General features: G+C 36.0%; 1 protein-coding gene across 3 annotated transcripts in view; it reads left to right on the forward strand.

Annotated features, from left to right (window-relative positions):
- Positions 1-24,033, forward strand: part of ptprz1b (protein tyrosine phosphatase receptor type Z1b) — a 216,260-nt gene that overhangs the window by 136,645 nt on the left and 55,582 nt on the right. For all 3 annotated transcript variants that reach the window (XM_062066327.1, XM_062066328.1, XM_062066329.1), the window contains exons 4-9: positions 21-172; positions 233-328; positions 1,000-1,066; positions 1,165-1,322; positions 5,819-5,966; positions 21,739-21,923. In XM_062066327.1, coding sequence (XP_061922311.1) covers positions 21-172; positions 233-328; positions 1,000-1,066; positions 1,165-1,322; positions 5,819-5,966; positions 21,739-21,923 — 806 coding nt within the window. The remainder of the gene's footprint in view (positions 1-20; positions 173-232; positions 329-999; positions 1,067-1,164; positions 1,323-5,818; positions 5,967-21,738; positions 21,924-24,033) is intronic.

Here is a 24,033-nt window from a genome sequence, read left to right on the forward strand (position 1 = left end):
AGCGCATGTTTGTGTTCCAGTGGCCATCACTGTGGGCGGAAACTTCTTTATCAGCGGAGGAGGGCTGAGCTCCAGGTTCCGTGTGGATACCATCACCTTCCACTGGGGGCGCTGCAACACCACCCTGGAAGGGTCCGAGCACAGCTTGAACGGGATGAAATATCCACTTGAGGTACGACAAAAACCTTCAAAACAACCGGAGCCGTGCTTTTGGCTAACGGACTCATTTCAGATGCAAATCTACGGCTACGATCCCGAGGACGTCCAAAGTGTGGACGAAGCCACCAGGGAGTCGGGGAGGATCGCTGCGTTAGCGGTGTTGTTCCAGGTAAGTCAGCATGTTGACGTAGGGATGCCCGCCCGCCGCTCACATTTCAACACATTCTCTGTACTTTTGTGAGTGTTTTTGATCATAAAATCTCTTTTTTTTTTGCAACATTTAAAAATGAGCTGCTATCTTGTTTCATTCTCACATTAAGTTAACTTTAACTCAATTTCTGAGTCTCATTTGCAAGTATGACCAAAGTTGCAGTGGCAAATCCAAAACATTAGATGGCACTAGTGTACAGTTTATGTCACAGGTGTCAAACCCAAGGCTCTCTGCGTACTGTACATGGGCTGATTGGAAGGTGACATGAAGTTTGGAGCTCTGTAGTAAGTGACTGTGCAGAAAGTCTTTGCACTATGCTGACCTCTCTGTCAGTTTACGTGGCCTACCACTTGGTGGCTGAGTTGCTGTTGTTCCCAAACTTTTCACTTTTCTTAGAATAAAGTTGACTTTGGAATATTTAGGAGTGAGGAAATTTCAGGACAGTATTTGTTGCATCCTATGACAGTTCCACGCTTTCACAAATGTTTGTAGAAACAGTCTCCATGCCTAAGTGCTTGATTTGATACACCGGGCCAAGTGATTAGGACACCTGATTCTCATCATTTGGATGGCTGGCCAAATACTTTTGGCAATATAGTGTATGATGGGACAATTGTTGTTGTCTGCAGATCAGCTTGGATGACAATGACAACCTCAACCCGCTCGTAGATGCCGTCAACACCGTGAGTCGATTTGGTGAGTTGGCTTCCTCCCAAGAAATGAAACCACAGATAACTCATTAAGAAATGGTATGTACAGTATATGTACAGTATGAAGATGTTTTTGCCGGGCAGGTAAGAGTGGCTCAGTGGAGGCCTTCAGCTTGCAGTCGTTGCTGCCCAACAACACGGACAAGTACTACATCTACAACGGCTCGCTGACGTCTCCACCCTGCTGGGAGACGGTGGAGTGGCTGGTCTTCAAGCAACCTGTGGACATCTCCCAAAGTCAGGTCAGTTCTGTCCTACTTCCTAGCACACACTTCCTGGCATCAGGTACACACTTCCATACTGCTTTTGCATGCTCAGTCTGCATTGGAACACACACATATATATATATATATATATATATACACAGTATATATGTATATATATATATATATATATATATATATATATATATATATATATATATATATATATATATATATATATATATATATATGTCTTAATTAGATTAGTGCTCGATACCATGGTAGAGCGTAATATGTATGTGTGGGAAAAAATCACAAGACTATTTCATCTCTACAGGCCTGTTTCATGAGGGGTTTTCCTCAACCCTCAGATTTTTTTATTTTTTTTTAAAATCTCCTGAGGATTGAGGAAAACCCCTCATGAAACAGGCCTGTAGAGATGAAATAGTCTTGTGATTTTTTCCCACACATACATATATATATATATATACTGTATGTATGTTAGGTCAGGAAAAACCACATAGACTATTTCATCCCTACAAGCCTGCTTTGGATATTAAGAGTATGTGAAAGTTTGACTTCTACCTTGTTTACTTCCATGACGACCTTCTTAAAGTTTTGTTATCAATCAGAAATATCAAGCAGCTAAAATGCACCAAACATGGATAAGTGTGGAGAAAGATTTGCATTTTTCCCATCACGCATTGTAATGTATTTAAACGGGTGTCATTTGGAATTTTTTTTTTATGGTGCATGCTCTTTTTTTTTTTTATAAAGTCCACAAAGTTTAGTAAGCAAGTTGTGTTGTGTGTGACCATGTGTGTTGACTTTTTGTGTGGGTTGGATTTTTTTGCATCATGACTAGGGAAGGTTGTTTGCATTGGGTCATATGAGTTAATTCTGTGCATGTTTTTCAATCAAAGGTCATTGACCTGAATGACTCACTATTAAAAGGAAGTATATCTCCCTGTGGGTAACATTTCTTATTAAACATCTCATGGGTCAGATTGAAGTCGTCGGTGGGTCCGCACTCCTTCTCTAGATCAGATTCATCCGTGGTTAATACATTTTTAATTTTGTTTATCTTATTTGTTTGTTTGTTTTCTGCCCTTTTTGTCAAAGAAAACTTTGTTTTTTTTATGACAAACACACAAAATATGGAATAGTTTCCCCAAAAATTTGAAGTAATTAGAGCTTTGAATAGGTTCATAACAACATTGATTTCGATTCAACTTTTTCTTGTTACATTTCACTCGTTCCTTTTTTTATTCCACTTTTTTTATTGTTATTTTGTTTTTTTCTATTATTTTTAGCAAGCTGTTTTTTTTATTCCACTTTTTTAAATTGTTATTCAGTTTGTTTCTAGTATTTCTAGCAGGCTGATTTTTTATTCCACTTATTTTATTGTTATTTAGTTTTTTTTAAATATTTTTAGCAGGCTGTTTTTTTAATTCCACTTTTTGTATTTTTATTTAGTTTTTTTCTAGTATTTTTAACAGGCTGTTGTTTTATTGCACTTTTTTATTATTTAGTTTTTTTTCTAGTATTTTTAGTAGGCTGTTTTTTTGTTCCACTTTTTTTATTGTTATTTAGTTTTTTTCTAGTATTTTTAGCAGGCTGCTTTTTTATTGCACTTTTTTATTATTTAGTTTTTTTTTAGTATTTATAGCAGGCTGTTTTTTTGTTCCACTTTTTTTATTATTTAGTTTTTTTCTAGTATTTTTAGCAGGCTGTTTTTTTATTCCACTTTTTTATTATTTAGTTTTTTTCTAGTATTTTTAGCAGGCTGTTTTTTTATTCCACTTTGTATTGTTATTTTGTTTTGTTCTAGTATTTTTAGCAGGCTGTATTTTTAGCAGGCTGTTTTTTTATTCCACTTTTTTTATTGTTATTTTGTTTTTTTCTAGTATTTTTAGCAAGCTGTTTTTTTTATTCCACTTTTTTATTGTTATTTAGTTTGTTTCTAGTATTTCTAGCAGGCTGTTTTTTTATTCCACTTATTTTATTGTTATTTAGTTTTTTTCTAGTATTTTTAGCAGGCTGTTTTTTTATTCCACTTTTTGTATTATTTAGTTTTTTTGTAGTATTTTTAGCAGGCTGTTTTTGTATTCCACTTTTTTATTGTTATTTAGTTTTTTTCTAGTATTTTTAGCAAGCTGTTTTTTTTATTCCACTTTTTTATTGTTATTTAGTTTGTTTCTAGTATTTCTAGCAGGCTGTTTTTTTATTCCACTTTTTTATTGTTATTTAGTTTTTTTCTAGTATTTTTAGCAGGCTGTTTTTTTATTCCACTTATTTTATTGTTATTTAGTTTTGTTCTGGTATTTTTAGCAGGCTGTTTTTTTATTCCACTTTTTTATTATTATTTAGTTTTTTTCTAGTATTTTTAGCAGGCTGTTTTTTTATTCCACTTATTTTATTGTTATTTAGTTTTTTTCTAGTATTTTTAGCAGGCTGTTTTTTTATTCCACTTTTTGTATTGTTATTTAGTTTTTTTCTAGTATTTTTAGCAGGCTATTGTTTTATTCCACTATTTTATTGTTATTTAGGTTTTTTCTAGTATTTTTAGCAGACTGTTTTTTTATTCCACTTTTTGTATTGGTATTTAGTTTTTTTGTAGTATTTTTAGCAGACTGTTTTTTTATTACACTTTTTTATTGTTATTTAGGTTTTTTCTAGTATTTTTAGCAGGCTGTTTTTTAATTCCACTTTTTGTATTGGTATTTAGTTTTTTTGTAGTATTTTTAGCAGGCTGTTTTTTTATTACACTTTTTTATTGTTATTTAGGTTTTTTCTAGTATTTTTAGCAGGCTGTTTTTTTATTACACTTTTTGTATTGGTATTTAGTTTTTTTCTAGTATTTTTAGCAGGCTGTTGTTTTATTCCACTTTTTTATTGTTATTTAGTTTTTTGTAGTATTTTTAGCAGGCTGTTTTTTTATTCCACTTTGTTATTGTTATTTTGTTTTTTTTCCTAGTATTTTTAGCAGGCTGTTGTTTTATTCCACTTTTTTATTGTTATTTAGTTTTTTGTAGTATTTTTAGCAGGCTGTTTTTTTATTCCACTTTTTTATTGTTATTGTTTTTTTTCCTAGTATTTCTAGCAGGCGTTTTTTTTATTCCACTTTTTTATTATTTAGTTTTTTTCTAGTATTTTTAGCAGGCTGTTTTTTTATTCCACTTTTTGTATTATTTAGTTTTTTTGTAGTATTTTTAGCAGGCTGTTTTTTTATTCCACTTTTTTATTGTTATTTTGTTTTTTTCTAGTATTTTTAGCAAGCTGTTTTTTTTATTCCACTTTTTTATTGTTATTTAGTTTGTTTCTAGTATTTCTAGCAGGCTGTTTTTTTATTCCACTTTTTTATTGTTATTTAGTTTTTTTCTAGTATTTTTAGCAGGCTGTTTTTTTATTCCACTTATTTTATTGTTATTTAGTTTTGTTCTGGTATTTTTAGCAGGCTGTTTTTTTATTCCACTTTTTTATTATTATTTAGTTTTTTTCTAGTATTTTTAGCAGGCTGTTTTTTATTCCACTTATTTTATTGTTATTTAGTTTTTTTCTAGTATTTTTAGCAGGCTGTTTTTTTATTCCACTTTTTGTATTGTTATTTAGTTTTTTTCTAGTATTTTTAATAGGCTATTGTTTTATTCCACTATTTTATTGTTATTTAGGTTTTTTCTAGTATTTTTAGCAGGCTGTTTTTTATTCCACTTTTTGTATTGGTATTTAGTTTTTTTGTAGTATTTTCAGCAGGCTGTTTTTTTATTCCACTTTTTGTATTGGTATTTAGTTTTTTTGTAGTATTTTTAGCAGGCTGTTTTTTTATTACACTTTTTTATTGTTATTTAGGTTTTTTCTAGTATTTTTAGCAGGCTGTTTTTTTATTCCACTTTTTGTATTGGTATTTAGTTTTTTTCTAGTATTTTTAGCAGGCTGTTGTTTTATTCCACTTTTTTTTTGTTATTTAGTTTTTTGTAGTATTTTTAGCAGGCTGTTTTTTTATTCCACTTTTTTTATTGTTATTTTGTTTTTTTTCTAGTATTTTTAGCAGGCGTTTTTTTTATTCCACTTTTTTATTATTTAGTTTGTTTCTAGTATTTTTATCAGCCTGTTTTTTTATTCTACTTTTTTTATTATTTATTTTTTCTAGTATTTTTATTAGGCTGTTAAAAAAATATCTGTGCTGCACTTTGAACTAAAGCATGATGCAGTAGAAGGAATGTGTATTTATTGTTGCAGCATACGCGTGTAAAGCATGATGCAGTAGAAGGAATGTGTATTTATTGTTGCAGCATACGCGTGTAAAGCATGATACAGTAGAAGGAGTGTGTATTTATTGTTGCAGCATACGCGTGTGCGTGATGCAAATGAGAGTGACAGGCATGACATAGGCGACAACTAAAAATAGAGCGGAGCGCTCTATTGGCCTGGCACTAACACAAGCCTCTTACACATTTTATTTTGGCAACAGGAGCAAACCACACTATTATTATTCATGTGTAAATGTTGACTGTGCTCCTAATGGCTCCTTGCAGTTGGAGGTGTTCTGCGAGGTGATGACCATGGAGCAGGCGGGGTACGTGATGCTGACGGACTACCTGCAGAACAACTTCAGGGAGCAGCAGCAGTTCATGGGGCAGGTGTTTGCCTCCTTCACGGGAGTGGAGGACGTGCCCACGCCCAGTACGTCCTTGAACGCACCACACTTTTCCATCGCCCGTGTGCCGTTTCAGCCGGCGAAACATCCTCTTACTCAACAGAACAATCAGTGTACATGGAACTCAGGCCAAGTCATCACTAAGATCCAAATAGCAGGCGCTAAACAGCGTGTGCAAACTACTTTATTCTATTTATTAGCGGGCGTGTGATTTACTAAGACCGCGTGTACAATTAAAGGTGGTGCAGCCTGCCTTATTTAAAGGAGGTTTTTGCGTGTACTGGCTGTGGCCATAGAAACACTCATTTCCCTCCACATTTTAAAACATTCAATTTCATGTCAAAATATCACTTGCGTGATTTTTTTTTTTTTTAGGAAATATTTAAAAAATATAATCTACCGTATTTTCCGGACTATAGAGTGCATCAGTGTATAAACCGCTGCCACGAAAGTTTAAGGAGAAAAAAATTATGTTCTATACATATATTAGCTGCAGATATTTACGTTGTGAAATGAGTTATTTACACAGAAATATTTTGTAAATGTTTATTTACATACCTTAATTGTTTTCAAACAGTGTCTGTAACACGGCAGTAAAACGGCTCATCAAACAAAACAGAAGTCATGATCATGGAGCCACTAGCTGTGCAAGCTAGCTCTCCAATCTGCTAAACAGACTCAATAACTCCACGCTGACGTTTTGGTGAATTTACTGAGGAATTTGTGAAAGTAAAACGATACTAAAAGAATGCCATTGTAAGTTAATAATACTAACACAGACAATGGTAAACCTGTTAGTGTATTAGCTAATAACGCTAGCTTAATTACATTACGATAGCAGGTAGAAATATGCATGAAAACACTCCGACAGACATCTCACATAGGACGCTTTAGTCAGTAAGAATTGTTTTAGTTATATTGTAAAACTTACAAATGTTGGTTTATAGTGATGAATGAAGAATCCATACGAGTAGAAACGCAATGGACTGCTACTTCCGGTTGAGAGCACTAAATGGAACTCATCCAGAAGATGGCGCCATAGCACAAACAATAAAACACCTTATCAGTGTTTTACCTGTTTGTTTTTTTAACTATTGCATTATAGCCGTCAGCAACGAGAAATGCATAACTTCGCCGCACCGTTTTATAGGTCACAGGGTTCAAAACGTAGGAAAGAAGTAGCAGCTTAAAGTTTACGGTAAACACAATTTGTTGAAGGCTGGCTTCAGCCGCACGTACTCGCTCTTTGCCTAAACGCCGCACTGAGTTGACCATCAGCAGCACCCAAACAAACTCGCTTGGTAACAGTTTTATCTCAAGTTCTTCCAGGAAGTATTTTGGAGTGAAATCTAACCAGCGGTCCCAGTCTCCTTAATCCTTTTTGTCCTGACGCATGCGTCGGTCCGATCGCTGACCGTAAAGCCGTGAAGGTAAACGAGCTTGTACGCTCACAACAAATTGCTCGATTAATCGAAGTGTGTTCAGGATTATTGATAATAATTGTTTGTGATTAATCACGTGAGTTAACTCCAGTTAACCAGTGTTCATATCTGCAAAAACAGTACAGGGGTGTCCAAACATTTTGACTGGGGGGGCCGCAAAATATATATACATACAGTGTTTCCCCCAGAAAATGTGTTAGTTAAGGTGGTGACTCTCCGGGGGGTGGGGACCGGAGAAGGGGGTGGGTGGGTGTAAGGATCGGTGTAACTCGGCCTGTCGCCATCACGTCTCCACCTCGTCGCTGCCACCACAGCCTGGGGGGGCAATAGACTACAGACTGTGGTGAAGTAGGCCGGCTTCGTCGCGTGAAGAAGCCTATAACTTTTGGCTGTGTTTTCCGCTCCATTTGCTGAATGGCGATATACTATATATATCTCCATATTTTTTCCGTGAAGTAAAAACAAAACAGTCCTAGTTACCTGAGATACTAAGTATGTCATTATTATGACTTAGTAGGTCAATATTTTGACTTAGTAATTTACTAAGTCAAAATAATGACTTACTAAGTCAAATTAATGACTTTTTTGCTGCTTCAACACAGCTCAATCAACATAGAAAAAGGTCAAGTGAAATAACTTAGTTGTTAACTGTAGGTCAATAATGCTTGTCTTTCTCTCAGACAGACAGGACTTTGCTGTCCGTAACACACACACACACGCACACACACACCGCAAAATGAGCTAATGTTCCGCTAAAAGCTAATTAGCCTTCACCTCAAGGACTGCGAGCAAGCTGAGCTGCCACTTCTGTTTCTAGAAGGTCAACGGGCTCATAGTGATGTTACTAGTAGTTGACTGGGAGGTGTTTATTATCATTTGGGGCGAGTCACCTGCGTGTTTGTTATGCTAGCTCCTAGCTCCTCTGCTAGCTCCTAGCTCCATAGAACACGCCAATACAATTCAAACACCTGATCAACACACACAATCACTCAGCCCAAAAGACCGTTCACCTAACCCAAGGTTCATAAAGCTTATATATTTTAAAAAAGTTACGTACATACGCAAAAAAAAGTTGCGCACATACGGTCAAGCGATCAAATGTTTAGAAGCCAAAGCTGCATACTCACAGTAGCACGTCTGCGTCTTTGTCATCCAAATCAAAGTAATCCTGGTAAGAGTCTGTGTTGTCCCAGTTCTCTACAGGCGTCTGTGTATCGAAGTCAAAAGTCCTCCTGGTTAGAGTCTCTGTTATCCGAGTTCTTCCATCTTGACTGCATTTTTCGGGAATGTAAACAAAGAAGCGCCGGCTGTGTACTGTTGTTGCTGACTACGTTCGAAAAATACGTCCATTTCGCACCGACAACTTTCTTCTTTGCTTGCTCAGCTTCCTTCTCCATAATGCAATGAACATGATTGCAACAGATTCACGAACACAGATGTCCAGAATACTGTGGAATTATGAAATGAAAACAGAGCTTTTTCGTATTGGCTTCAATGTGGAAGGCATACCCGTGTTCGCCGGGCTACGTCACGCGCATACGTCATCCTCAGAGGCGTTTCGAACCGGAAGTTTAGCGGCAAATTTAAAATGTCACTTTATAAGTTAACCCGGCCGTATTGGCATGTGTTATAATGTTAAGATTTCATCATTGATATATAAACTATCAGACTGCGTGGTCGGTAGTAGTGGCTTTCAGTAGGCCTTTAAGACTTAGACTTAGACTTAGTTCCTCCCATTCCTGTTGGAACATTGGGCGACGAGTCCCCTCCATTTGTTCCGGTCACTGGCGACCCTTCTTGCTCCATGCCAGCTGACTCCCATCTCTCTCAGGTCTTCCTTGGCTGTTTGTCTCCACGTCTTCTTTGGCCGTCCTCTCTTCCTCTTTCCCCCTTCTGGCACCCAGTCCATTGCCACACTTGCCGGTCTCTCTTTTGGCAGTCGGAGTACGTGTCCAGCCATTCTCCTTCTCATGTCAGAGACTGTCAGACAATGGTGCTACCCCTGCCCTTCTCATCACCTCTTCATTGGTGATGTGGTCTCTCCATGAGATCCTCAAGATGTACCTGAGGCACCGTCGGTGGAAGACATCCAGCTTGTTAGTAATGCTTGATGTCTTCATCCACGTCTCACAGGCATAGGTCACTGTAGGGATGACCACTGACATATAGAGGCGCAGCTTTGTGGATGTACTGATAGATTTTGATGACCAGATGTTCCGGAGGCGTTGGAAGACTCCTGCAGCTTTTCCGATTCTGGTCTGTACATCCTTTTCTGCGTCTCCAGTGTTTGAGATGTTGCCTCCAAGATACGTGAAGTTCTCAACGTACTCTATGCCTTGTTCGCCTACGGTGAGCAGTGGAACGTTTTGGTCTTGTGCGACGGTCATGGCCTTGGTCTTCTCTTGGCTTATACGTAGGCCGACCTTTTCCCCTTGCTCATGCAGATTGTTGGTCAATTTTTGGAGTGCAGCGTAGGAATGGCTAAGGAAAGCCAAGTCGTCCGCAAAGTCCAGATCTGCCAGTCAGTTTGTTGTTAAGGCGGCCGCCTTAACAACAAAGAGCTGCGGGAAACCCTGATATATATATATAGTACAGGGGTCACCAACGCGGTGCCCGCGGGCACCAGGTAGCCCGTAAGGACCAGATGAGTAGCCCGCTGGCCTGTTCTAAAAATAGCTCAAATAGCAGCACTTACCAGTGAGCTGCCTCTATTTTTTAAATTTTATTTATTTACTAGCAAGCTGGTCTCGCTTTGCTCGACATTTTTGATTCTAAGAGAGACAAAACTCAAATAGAATTTGAAAATCCAAGAAAATATTTTAAAGACTTGGTCTTCACTTGTTTAAATAAATTCATTAATTTTTTACTTTGCTTCTTATAACTTTCAGAAAGACAATTTTAGAGAAAAAATATAACCTTAAAAATGATTTTAGTATTTTTAAACACATATACCTTTTTACCTTTTAAATTCCTTCCTCTTCTTTCCTGACAATTTAAATCAATGTTCAAGTAAATGTATTTTTGTTATTGTAAAGAATAATAATTTTTTTAAAATTTAATTCTTCATTTTAGCTTCTGTTTTTTCGACGAAGAATATTTGTGAAATATTTCTTCAAACTTATTATGATTAAAATTCAAAAAAATTATTCTGGAAAATCTAGAAAATCTGTAGAATCAAATTTAAATCTTATTTCAAAGTCTTTTGAATTTCTTTTAAAAATTTTGTTCTGGAAAATCTAGAAGAAATAATGATTTGTCTTTGTTAGAAATATAGCTTGGTCCAATTTGTTATATATTCTAACAAAGTGCAGATTGGATTTTAACCTATTTAAAACATGTCATCAAAATTCTAAAATTAATCTTAATCAGGAAAAATTACTAATGATGTTCCGTAAATTATTTTTTTAATTTTTTCAAAAAGATTCAAATTAGTTAGTTTTTCTCTTCTTTTTTTCGGTTGAATTTTGAATTTTAAAGAGTCGAAATTGAAGATAAACTATGTTTCAAAATTTAATTGTCATTTTTTTCGTGTTTTCTCCTCTTTTAAACCATTCAATTAAGTGTAAATATCATTAATTATTAATAATAACATAGAGTTAAAGGTAAATTGAGCAAATTGGCTATTTCTGGCAATTTATTGAAGTGTGTATCAAACTAGTAGCCCTTCGCATTAATCAGTACCCAAGAAGTAGCTCTTGCTTTCAAAAAGGTTGGTGACCCCTGATATAGTATATGTGTACATAATATAATGGGTATATCATTGTTATAATTGAAGTATGTGAAAGTTCAACTCTTACCTTGTTTACTTCCGTGACGAGTTTGTAATCAATCAAAAATATCAAGCAGCTAAAATGCGCCAAACATGCGATGCAGAGGATTTAAATGGACATAATATTGAATTTTCTATGGTGGTTGGGTGTTTTGTAATAATATACCTGCAAAGTTCAGTGAGCAGCTTGTGTTGTGTGTAGGGTTGCAAAATTCCGGGTATATTCAAAGTTGGAAACTTTCCATGGGAATGAATGGGAATAAACATTGAATGCAACATGCTAGATCTTGCAGCATGATTATTAGCTAAAACAACCTGATTTAATGCAAATTCAGTTGAATTTCAACCCTGCACTGTGCATTCCTCCATCACATGCACAGACAATTCCCAGCATGCTACACACTACAGCAGGGCTATTAAGGCCACACAAGTATTTGAGCCCAAGCACTTCACCTTTGATGCTAATTTTCTCTATGTTAAATCCCATTCATTTATGCTAACAACGTTAGCGATCCGAATTGACCTTTTTTGTGATGTGTAAAGTTCAAGTAGCAAATACTGAATCAAAAGGTGTAGTTTCCTCTGCCTTCTGCTCTGCTAGCCATTCTGTTGTCATACAAGAATGTAGTTTATAGTTTGATTTAGCATGCTGATTGACTCTTCATGTATTCATCTAGCCTATTTCTATTCATTTGTCCATCAGTCAAATATTTTCAAAGTCAACTCAAATTGTTTAGCTGACTATTTATATCTGTGTGTGGCATTGCATTAGTCTTTTACAAGCTTCCCATCTTATTCTACAGAATAAGATGGACAGTGTCCAACTTTGGATAATCAAAAACTGGTCAAAATTACCAAACTTCCTTCTCTTAAAGGCCTACTGAAATGAATTTTTTTTATTCAAACAGGTATAGCAGATCCATTCTATGTGTCATACTTGATCATTTCGCGATATTGCCATATTTTTGCTGAAAGGATTTAGTAGAGAATAACGACGATAATGTTCGCAACTTTTGGTCGCTGATAAAAAAAAAAATCCTTGCCTGTACCGGAAGTAGCGTGACGTCACAGGTTGAAAGGCTCCTCACATTTCCCCATTGTTTACACCAGCAGCGAGAGCGATTCGGACCGAGAAAGCGACGATTACCCCATTAATTTGAGCCAGGATGAAAGATTCGTGGATGAGGAAAGTGAGAGTGAAGGACTAGAGAGGCAGTGCAGGACACATCTTTTTTCGCTCTGACCGTAACTTAGGTACAAGCTGGCTCATTGGATTCCACACTTTCTCCTTTTTCTATTGTGGATCACGGATTTGTATTTTAAACCACCTCGGATACTATATCCTCTTGAAAATGAGAGTCGAGAACGCGAAATGGACATTCACAGTGACTTTTATCTCCACGACAATACATCGGCGAAGCTCTTTAGCTACTGAGCTAACGTGATAGCATCGGGCTCAAATGCAGATAGAAACAAAATAAATAAACCCCTGACTGGAAGGATAGACAGAAAATCAACAATACTATTAAACCCTGGACATGTAAATACACGGTTAATAATTTCCAGCTTGGCGAAGCTTAACAATGCTGTTGCTAACGATGCCATTGAAGCTAACTTAGCTACGGGACGGCGGCGGGCGTTGTAGCTTTCGACGACACCCCGGCCGCCATCAGAGTTGGCAAGAAACATATATTTCCCTAAAGTTACGTACGTGACATGCACATAGCGACACGCACGTATGGGCAAGTGATCAAATGTTTGGAAGCCAAAGCTGTACTCTGCTATCCATCTCAAAGTCCTCCTGGTTGTGTTGCTGTAGTCCGCCGCTAATACACCGATCCCACCTACAACTTTCTTCTTTGCAGTCTCCATTGTTCATCAAACAAATTGCAAAAGATTCACCAACACAGATGTCTAGAATACTGTGGAATTTTGGGATGAAAACAGAGATTTTTTGTATTGGATTCAATGGGTCCGAATACTTCCGTATCAACCATTGACGTCACGCGCATACGTCATAATATCTAGCCGTTTTCAACCGGAAGTGTGGCGGGAAATTTAAAATTGCACTTTATAAGTTAACCCGGCCGTATTGGCATGTGTTGCAATGTTAAGATTTCATCATTGATATATAAACTATCAGACTGCGTGGTCAGTAGTAGTGGCTTTCAGTAGGCCTTTAACTTCCCATGGTAAATTTCCGGAAAGTTTCCGGAAATTTACCGGAAACTTTCCGCCACTTTGCAACCCTAGTTGTGTGTGTTGACTTTTTGTGCTGCTTGAAATGACTTTTTCCCTGCTTAATGACTAGGGAAGGTTGTTTGCATTGGGTCATATAAGTGAATGCTGTGCACGGAGTTTCTAGTAAGTACACTCAATGGACACTGACCTGAGTGACTGACATACAAGACAAATATTTAGGTTTAATAAATAAACAGCCTGCTCGGCCAGGTTGCCAGGTGGACTCGTAGCGTCTCAAATTGAAGACAAATTGGCCCGCAGGCTGCAGTTTGCACAACTCTGCTTTAGTAGATCAGACTCTACTCCGTGTACTTTGTGTATAAAATTGAAATTGAAATCAAGTATTGAGTATTTTAGCCAAACCTACACACACACCTAGCACTTCCTACTAAGTTCCAGTGAGCATCCGTCTAGTTCGGGCGTGGGCAACCCGCGGCTCCCTAGCGCCGCCCTAGTGGCTCTCTGGAGCTTTTTCAAAAATGTATGAAAAATGGAAACATATTTTTTGTTTTAATATGGTTTCTGTAGGAGGACAAACATGACACAAACCTCCCTAATTGTTATAAATCACACTGTTTATATTAAACATTTAGGGATGTCCGATAATGGCTTTTTTGCCGATATCCGATATTCCGATATTGTCCAACTCCTAATTACCGATACCGATATCAACTGATACCGATATATACAGTTGTGGAATTAACACATTATTATTCCTAATTTGGACAACCAGGTATGGTGAAGATAAGGTTCTTTTAAAATAAATAAAAAATAAATAACATAAATAAATTAAAAACATTTTCTTCAATAAAAAAGAAAGTAAAACAATATAAAAACAGTTACATAGAAACTAGTAATGAATGAAAATGAGTAAAATGAACTGTTAAAGGTTAGTATTATTAGTGGAGCAGCAGCACGCACAATCATGTGCGCTTACGGACTGTATCCCTTGCAGACTGTATTGATATATATTGATATATAATGTAGGAAGCAGAATATTAATAACAGAAAGAAACAACCCTTTTGTGTGAATGAGTGTGAATGGGGGAGGGAGTTTTTTTTGGGTTGGTGCACTAATTGTAAGTGTATCTTGTGTTTTTTATGTTGATTTAATAAAAAAAAAAAAGAATAAAAAAACGATACAGATAAAAAAAACAACCGATACCGATCATTTCCGATATTACATTTTAACGCATTTATCGGGCATCTCTATTTTGATTTTTGATTTGATTTTGATTTTTATTAAGGATCCCCATTAGCTAGTCACCCCAACAACCCACTAGTCTTCATGGGGTCCACAATTCAATACAATTACAAGTAAAAGCATATAATTATAACTATTAAACATGCATCACTGATTCGAGTATTTGGCAAGCGCCGTTTTGTCCTACTAATTTTGGCGGTCCTTGAACTCACCGTAGTTTGTTTACATTTATACATTTCTCCGACTTTCTAGGACGTGTTTTTTGCCACTTTTTTTTCTGTCTCATTTTGTCCACCAAACTTTTAACGTTGTGCGTGAATGCACAAAGGTGAGTTATGTTGATGTTATTGACTTGTGTGGAGTGCTAATCAGACATGTTTGGTCACTGCATGACTGCAAGCTAATCGATGCTAACATGCTATTTAGGCTAGCTACAGTATATGTACATATTGCATCATTATGCCTCATTTGTTGCTATATTTGATGTCATAGGTGAGGGCGGACCTACGTCACTTCCGCCTACCAATCCCCTAGCAACCGGGAATTCGTTGAAAACAAACCAGCTCACAGCGAACACAGCATTGACAGAAAAAGCATTTAACGAGCGTTGTGGCTTGGAAGTCGGCGTTAAATCCTTCATTTACGCATTTTTACTTATTCGCATATCGTGTGAAAACACGAAAATTTATTATTTGCGTCAGACTTGTCTCAGTGAACTTTAAAGCTTCTCAAGCTTAGCTTAGCTTGCTAGTTAGCTTAGCCTGCGCGCTACTAAGAAAGAGACGCGGAAGTTATCAACAACAAGATCAAGTGTTAGTGTATAAAATATTGAGAGATTTGAGGGCTACATGTATTGTTTAAGTACAACAAAGGAGAGTTTAAACAGAGAAGGGGGAGGTGGCAAAATAACCTAATAAGGAAAGTAATACCAAGATTACGGGTAAATAATACTGGAATGTCCGGCAAAAAAGCCCAAAAGAAAGCAGACTGACCCCTAGTAGCCTGGTCCTTGTAAGTTGTAGCCTTATGAAGGCGCAGTACTGTCTTGAAAAGTTGATTAAATGGCAACATGAAAATTATAGGGTTTATTGGTTTTTAAAAACCCAACTGTTAAGTGCAAATTTAAACGAAACCGGTTTTCGAAAATAGCTAGCTAGGCTATAGACTATATAGCAGGGGTCACCAACCTTTTTGAAACCAAGGGCTACTTCTTGGGTACTGATTAATGCGAAGGGCTACCAGTTAGATACACACTTAAATAAATTGCCAGAAGTAGCCAATTTGCTCAATTTACCTTTAACTCTGTTATTATTAATAATTAATGATATTTATCTTTGTGGAGACACTGATCATCTTAATGATTTCTCACAATAAATATATATAGAAACAGATAAATATCAATATGCAACACTTTATTTTTATATTTTCTCTAAGTGCACATTTTTCAAATTGAACATTTTCAAATGATCACTTCTAAGACAGTCTTGTGAAATCACAATATCCCATTTTAACTAGCTAGCCACTAACATGTTTTAACAAATCATGAATTACTTTGCACCATGTTTGTACAAATAATAACTCATGTAAAATACAAAAGTAAACTCTCAAATTTTTAAATCATGTCACACTTTGAACTGGACACCAAATCTGTTATCTGTTTCTTTGTCAGTTAGTGGGAAGCCTGGCATTGCATGCTGTTAACTAGTGTGTTGTACTCTGGTGTGTAACTTGACACTGCAACTCTGAGTGAGTCTTGCAGATGTGCATCAGTGAGGCGTGTTCTGTGTTTGTTCATGTTCATGTCAGAAAAGGCTGATTCACAAAGATAAGATTTTTCCTCATTGTTTGCGGAACCTTCTTAATCTTTTGGACATATTTTCACAGCAATCTGGCCTTAAGCTTAATTATGATAAATGTAAAATGTTAAGAATCGAAAATCTAAAGGGAACGTCCTTTCGAATGGAATGCAAAGTGCCTGTTTTGTGGACAGATGGACCAGTTAACATACTTGGTGTTGTTGTCCCAGAAAATCTGGAAGATCTAGGCTCAGTAAATTATGATAATCGACTAAGAAAGCTGGACAAAAGTATGCAATTATGGAAAGGGAAATCCCTAACCTTGTATGGTAAAATGTCTATTGCCAACTCGTTAATTATTCCTCAATTTATTTATTTGTTTTTGTCATTACCAGCTCCATCACAAAACTTTTTTAAGATTTATGAGCGGAGGGTCTTCGATTTTGTCTGGAACGGCAAACCAGAAAAGATTAAAAGAAAGGTTTTGTACACAGAGTATGAATATGGGGGCCTGAAACTTCTCAACCTTGAAGCTATGTGTCTGTCTTTAAAAGCATCAATTGTTCCAAAGATGTATTTAAACATTGAGTGGCACACAAATGTCCTGTTGGACAAAAAACATGTACTGTATCAAAAGAAATTGTATCCTTTTTTACAAGTGATCCCCTCCCAGAAAGTCTGCTGGGAAACATGGCGGGGTTCATAAAGGAAACAATCCACTCATAGTGGTGTTTTCAATTTTATGTGCCAGAAAAAAGAGACGATATTTTGCAGCAGTTAATATGGATGAACTCTAATATTGTAATAGATGGAAAGCCTTTCTTTTGGAAAAATATGTTTGAAAGAGGAATCATTTTTGTCAATGATATTATCAATGAGAATGGTAAAATTATGAAGTATGATGAATTTAGAGCTATGTATGGTGATGCTTGCTCAAGCTTTTCATTTTATCAACTAACTGGAGTAATTGGGAAAAGATGGAAACAAATAATTAATTATGGAACTACTAAATTATTAGTTTGTAAACCTCTAATAAGAAATTCTAGTTGGCAAAAAGGAACTAAAATAAATAGAAAAATATATAGTTTTTATTTAATAAAGAAATCTTTGAAGGCTGCCTCCTACAACACAAATAGAAAATGGGAGGACTTTTTTGACTGCCCGTTGCCATGGGATGCCATATTCAAACTAATCTATAAAACCACTATCGATGTGCAAAATCGTTATTTTCAAATTTAAATTATTTATAACTTCTTACCCACAGGGAAAATGTTAAAATTATGGAATATGACAGAGTCAGATGATTGCCGATTTTGTTGTCAGGAGCCTGAATCCACCCTGCATTTGTTTTGGTATTGTCATATTGTGTCTTTGTTTTGGGTGGAAGTTGAAAAAATGTGTTTAAGGATTGGTTTATGAAGCTTAATGTGGTTTCTGTTATTTTAGGAGAGTTCATTGACAATCATGATTTAGTCAATTTAATTATAGTACTCGGTAAAATGTTTATTTTTAAGGCCAAAAACAGATATTCACTTAGTATTACTTTCTTTAAAACATTTATTCAGTATTTTCTAACTTTAGAAAGTTACATGGTTGAAAACGATAATGATGCCAAAAAACATTTTAAAAAAGATGAGAAGTCCTCAAAGGCTTATTTTGAAAGTATAATTATGTTTATAGATTATATGATATCTGTTGTTGTCTTCCCTAATTTGAGTGACCTGGACATAATCTGGACTGTACATAATTGCTTATTTTGAAAATGTAATTTTGTTTATAAATTATATGCAATCTGTTGTGTTCCCTAATTTTTTTCTGTGCACATGAATGAAGGTGTGTGTTGCTGAGTCCGACTTGGACATTATCTGGACTGGGCCTCGTTTAAAAAACCCTTTAAACAAATCTAATTTCATCGACAACCTGGTCTGTTGAAGATAAGGCCCTTTTTTAAAAAATAAAATAAAATAAGATAAATCAATTTAAAAAAAAATATTGGATAAAAAAGAAAGTAAAACAATATAAAAATAATTACATAAAAAATAGTAATTAATGAAAATGTTAGTGGACCAGCAGCCTATACAATCATGTGTGCTTCAGGGACTGTGTCCCTTGCAGATGTGTTGTCTATGTTGTGTTCAGGGACTGTGTCCCTTGCAGATGTGTTGTCTATGTTGTGTTCAGGGACTGTGTCCCTTGCAGATGTGTTGTCTATGTTGTGGGAACCAGAATATTGGTAGCAGAAAGAAATAACCCCTTTTGTGTGAGTGGGTGTGGATGAGTGTGCATGGGGGAGGTTGTTTGGGTTGATGCACTGATTGAAAGTGTATCTTGTGTTTTTTCTATGTAGATTTATTTAAAAAAAAAAAAAAAAAATTTAAATTATTTTTTTTTTTTTTAGAACAGGCCCGCGGGCGACTCGTCTGGTCCTTACGGGCGACCTGGTGCCCGCGGGCACCGCGTTGGTGACCCCTGCTATAGACTATATCAGGGGTCACCAACGCGGTGCCCGCGGGCACCAGGTAGCCCGTAAGGACCAGATGAGTAGCCCGCCGGCCTGTTCTAAAAATAGCTCAAATAGCAGCACTTACCAGTGAGCTGCCTCTATTTTTTTAAATTGTATTTATTTACTAGCAAGCTGGTCTCGCTTTGCCCGACATTTTTAATTCTAAGAGAGACAAAACTCAAATAGAATTTGAAAATCCAAGAAAATATTTTAAAGACTTGGTCTTCACTTGTTTAAATAAATTCATTAATTTTTTTACTTTGCTTCTTATAACTTTCAGAAAGACAATTTTAGAGAAAAAATACAACCTTAAAAATGATTTTAGGATTTTTAAACACATATACCTTTTTTACCTTTTAAATTCCTTCCTCTTCTTTCCTGACAATTTAAATCAATGTTCAAGTAAAAAAAAATTTTTATTGTAAAGAATAATAAATAAATTTTACTTTAATTCTTCATTTTAGCTTCTGTTTTTTCGACGAAGAATATTTGTGAAATATTTCTTCAAACTTATTATGATTAAAATTCAAAAAAATTATTCTGGCAAATCTAGAAAATCTGTAGAATCAAACTTAAATCTTATTTCAAAGTCTTTTGAATTTATTTTAAAATTTTTGTTCTGGAAAATCTAGAAGAAATAATGATTTGTCTTTATTAGAAATATAGCTTGATCCAATTTGTTATATATTCTAACAAAGTGTAGATTGGATTTTAACCTATTTAAAACATGTCATCAAAATTCTAAAATTAATCTTGATCAGGAAAAATGACTAATGATGTTCCATAAAATCTTTTTTTAAGTTTTTCTCTCCTTTTTTTCGGTTGAATTTTGAATTTTAAAGAGTCGAAATTGAAGATAAAATATGTTTCAAAATTTAATTGTCATTTTTTTCATGTTTTCTTCTCTTTTAAACCGTTCAATTAAGTGTAAATATCATTAATTATTAATAATAACATAGAGTTAAAGGTAAATTGAGCAAATTGGCTATTTCTGGCAATTTATTTAAGTGTGTATCAAACTGGTAGCCCTTCGCATTAATCAGTACCCAAGAAGTAGCTCTTGGTTTCAAAAAGGTTGGTGACCCCTGGACTATATAGTATATACCGCATGTTATTTTTGTACAACAACAACTTCAGCTGTCGAACGTTATAAGGTACAAATTCAACAAGCACAACATTAGCACGGACGGTACAGCCAAGTTGTGTAAGTTGGGGGACTCCAGTGAGAACCGTCCTCGTTTTCCCGGTGTGTAAAGCTGCGAGCCATTTGTCTCGTCTCTGTGGGCTTTTATCTCGCTTTGGCAGAACAAAATACGACCTTTGTTTTCCCTGTTTCCAGTTGTGGTTAGCACAACCAAAAACAACACAGTTTTTCGGCATTTCGGAGGCAGAATGACGGGTTTAATCAGCGTAGGTCGACAGGTTAAAGCAGGGCTCACCAACCTTTTTGAAACCAAGAGCTACTTTTTGGGTATTGATTAATGCGAAGGGCTACCAGTTTGATGATACACACTTAAATAAATTGCCAGAAATAGCCAATTGGCTCAATTTACCTTTAACTCTAAGTTATTATTAATAATTAATGATATTTACACTTAATTGAACGGTTTAAAAGAGGAGAAAACACAAAAAAAATGACAACTAAATTTTGAAACATAGTTTATCTTCAATTTCGACTCTTTAAAATTCAAAATTCAACCAAAAAAAGAAGAGAAAAAAATTTAAAAAAGAATTTATGGAACATCATTAGTAATTTTTCCTGATTAAGATTAATTTTAGAATTTTGATGACATGTTTTAAATAGGTTAAAATCCAATCTGCACTTTGTTAGAATATATAACAAATTGGACCAAGCTATATTTCTAACAAAGACAAATCATTATTTCTTCTAGATTTTCCAGAACAAAATTTTTAAAAGAAATTCAAAAGACTTTGAAATAAGATTTAAATTTTATTCTACAGATTTGCTGGATTTGCCAGAATAATTTTTTTGAATTTTAATCATAATATGTTTGAAGAAATATTTCACAGATATTCTTCGTCGAAAAAACAGAAGCTAAAATGAAGAATTAAATTAAAATGTATTTATTATTCTTTACAATAAAAATTTTTTTTTTACTCGAACATTGATTTAAATTGTCAGGAAAGAAGAGGAAGGAATTTAAAAGGTAAAAAAGGGATATGTGTTTAAAAATCCTAAAATAATTTTTAAGGTTGTATTTTTTCTCTAAAATTGTGTTTCTGAAAGTTATAAGAAGCAAAGTAAAAAAATTAATAAATTAATTTAAACAAGTGAAGACCAAGTCTTTAAAATATTTTCTTGGATATTGAAATTCTATTTGAGTTTTGTCTCTCTTAGAATTAAAAATGTCGGGCAAAGCGAGACCAGCTTGCTAGTAAATAAATAACATTTAAGAAATAGAGGCAGCTCACTGGTAAGTGCTGCTATTTGAGCTATTTTTAGAACAGGCCAGCGGGCTACTCATCTGGTCCTTACGGGCTACCTGGTGCCCGCGGGCACCGCGTTGGTGACCCCTGGGTTAAAGAGTAATGGCAACGGTTTGTTTTCAACGCCAGTCTGGTTGCTATGGCTCGAAGAACCCGTATGTAGCTCAGTTGCCCGGATGTCGGCCCTCACCTATTTAGTTTCCTTTAAGTCCTCTTAATTCAATTTATATCTCATGACACACTATCTGTATGTAATATGGCTTTTCATTTTTTGCGGCTCCAGACAGATTTGTTTTTGTATTTTTGGTCCAATATGGCTCTTTCAACATTTTGGGTTGCCGACTAGTTCTAGTCTGACACTAATCTGCCAAACGTGATGTCGTTGTGGACTCCAGCCTGCAGCTCGCCGCCGGAAAATGTCCAAGCCGACGCCCAGAACGAGACCACCATCGTGGTGACGTGGGAGCGGCCCCGCTTCGTCTACGACACCACCATCGACTGGTACACCGTCACCTACGAGAGGCTGCAGGGCCCGGACCAGAGGAAGCAGGAGTACAGAACCGACGGGGACCAGGACGTGGTACGACACACCTTCACGCTAAATGTCGCTATTCGAGTGTCTTCTCGTTTCAGGGCCTGCGGGTTTAGAAAGTCCTGGGTTCTTAACCCCAACTTTTAAGTTAAAGTTAAAGTACCAATGATAGTCACACACACACACTAGGTGTGGTGAAATTTGTCCTCTGCATTTGACCCATCCCCTTTGTTCACCCCCTGGGAGGTGAGGGGAGCAGTGAGCAGCAGCAGTGGCCGCGCCCGGGAATCATTTTTGGTTATTTAACCCCCAATTCCAAGCAGGGAGGTAACGGCTCCCATTTTTATAGTCTTTGGTATGACTCTGCCGGGGTTTGAACTCACAACCTACCCATCGCAGGGCGGACACTCTAACCACTAGGCCAGTGTTTTTCAACCTTTTTTGAGCCAAGGCACATTTTGTTCATAAAAAAAAATACGAAGGCACACCACCGGCAGAAAAGGTTAAAAAATTAAACTCCACCAGGTTGTCGTGCCTTATTTTGAGTTTGTTGTTGTTTCCTGTGTGTAGTGCTTTAGTTCCTGTCTTGCGCTGTTATTTTGGTGACCCTTCCTGTTTTGTTGATGTTCTCCTGTAGCAGCTTCCTTTGAGTTCCAATGCCCGCACTTGCTTTGTTTTGGCAATCAAGACTATTTAAGTTGTGTGTACGCTATCCTTCTTTGTGGGGACACTGTTGATTGTCATGTCATGTACGGACGTACTTTGTGGACGCCGTCTCCGCTCCACACGCTGTAAGTTTTTGCTGTCGTCCAGCATTCTCTTTTTGTTTACTTTGTAGCCAGTTCAGTTTTACTTTTGTTTTGCATAGCCATCCCTATGCTTCAGTGCCTTTTCCTAGCAGGACTTGCCTTTTGTTCATTTTTGGTTTAAGCATTACATACTTTTTACATACCAAAAAAGGTTGAAAAACACTGCACTAGACAACGGCACATTATTGTAATTATTGATTTGCAAAAAATATGTTTTGGCCCAATTAGGTGAAGTTGCATAATTTCCCACGGCACACCAGACAATATCTCACGGCACACTGTGCCGCGGCACGGTGGTTGAAAAACACTGCACTGGGCCACTGAGCAGGCGGCCTAGTGTAGGTAGGTTTTCCACTACAGAGGGGCGCGGGACCCACTCAAATATCAACACTGAATTAGTAATCTTACTCTTGATTTGAATCATATCCAATAATGATATCTAACCTACTTACAGTTTACTACCTCGTCAAATGACGTGAGAGCATGTGTTTATCACAAATAATATTTATTTAACACAAAAACCTTAGACTTAGGTCAGGCTGATCAAATATACTGGGACTATGCAAGGTGACTCATAAAAATAAATGTTGTGTCTTGTAATGTCCTGTCTTGTAAATGTCCAGTATTATGTATTTTACATGGTACTGCTTTTATATTTCCTGTATTTTATTATATTACTTTGAACTGTTTTATATTTAAATTTTTATGCTGTAAAGCAGGGGTGTCAAACTCAATTTAGATCGGGGGCCACATGGAGAAAAATCTACTCCCAAGTGGGCCGGACTGGTAAAATCACGGCACCATAACTTAAAAATAAAGACAACTTCAGATTGTTTTCTTTGTTTAAAAATAGACAAAGCACATTCTGAAATTGTACAAATCATAATGTTGTTGGTTTTTTTTTTACAATTACCTGTTGCGGTTAATAGTATATATACTTTATTTGCCGTTATTTATATTTTCTGAATAGATTATGTGATAATGTTCATCAGTCAACTCATTGGTGTTAATTTTCAATCTATCAAGATAAAAAAATTATATCAAAAACAAATTACAGGATGTTATTTAAGTAGTTTGATCATTTTCCTCAACTGACGTACTAACATCATATGGTGTATTTTGTACACATGTAGCATCATCTACAAAGAATTGCTATTGCGACATCCAGTGGACACATTTCTTGCATTAAAAAATTTCAGGTTAATTTTTATACTTAGCAAATTCATCCCGCGGGCCGAATAAAACCCGTTTGCGGGCCTGATCCGGCCCTCGGGCCGTACGTTTGACACCCCTGCTGTAAAGCGTCTTTGAGTACTCTGAAAAGCGCTATACCAAATAAATTGTATTAT

The sequence above is a fragment of the Entelurus aequoreus genome, linkage group LG12 (assembly GCF_033978785.1).
Source record: "Entelurus aequoreus isolate RoL-2023_Sb linkage group LG12, RoL_Eaeq_v1.1, whole genome shotgun sequence".
In the NCBI taxonomy this organism is placed as follows: domain Eukaryota; kingdom Metazoa; phylum Chordata; class Actinopteri; order Syngnathiformes; family Syngnathidae; genus Entelurus; species Entelurus aequoreus.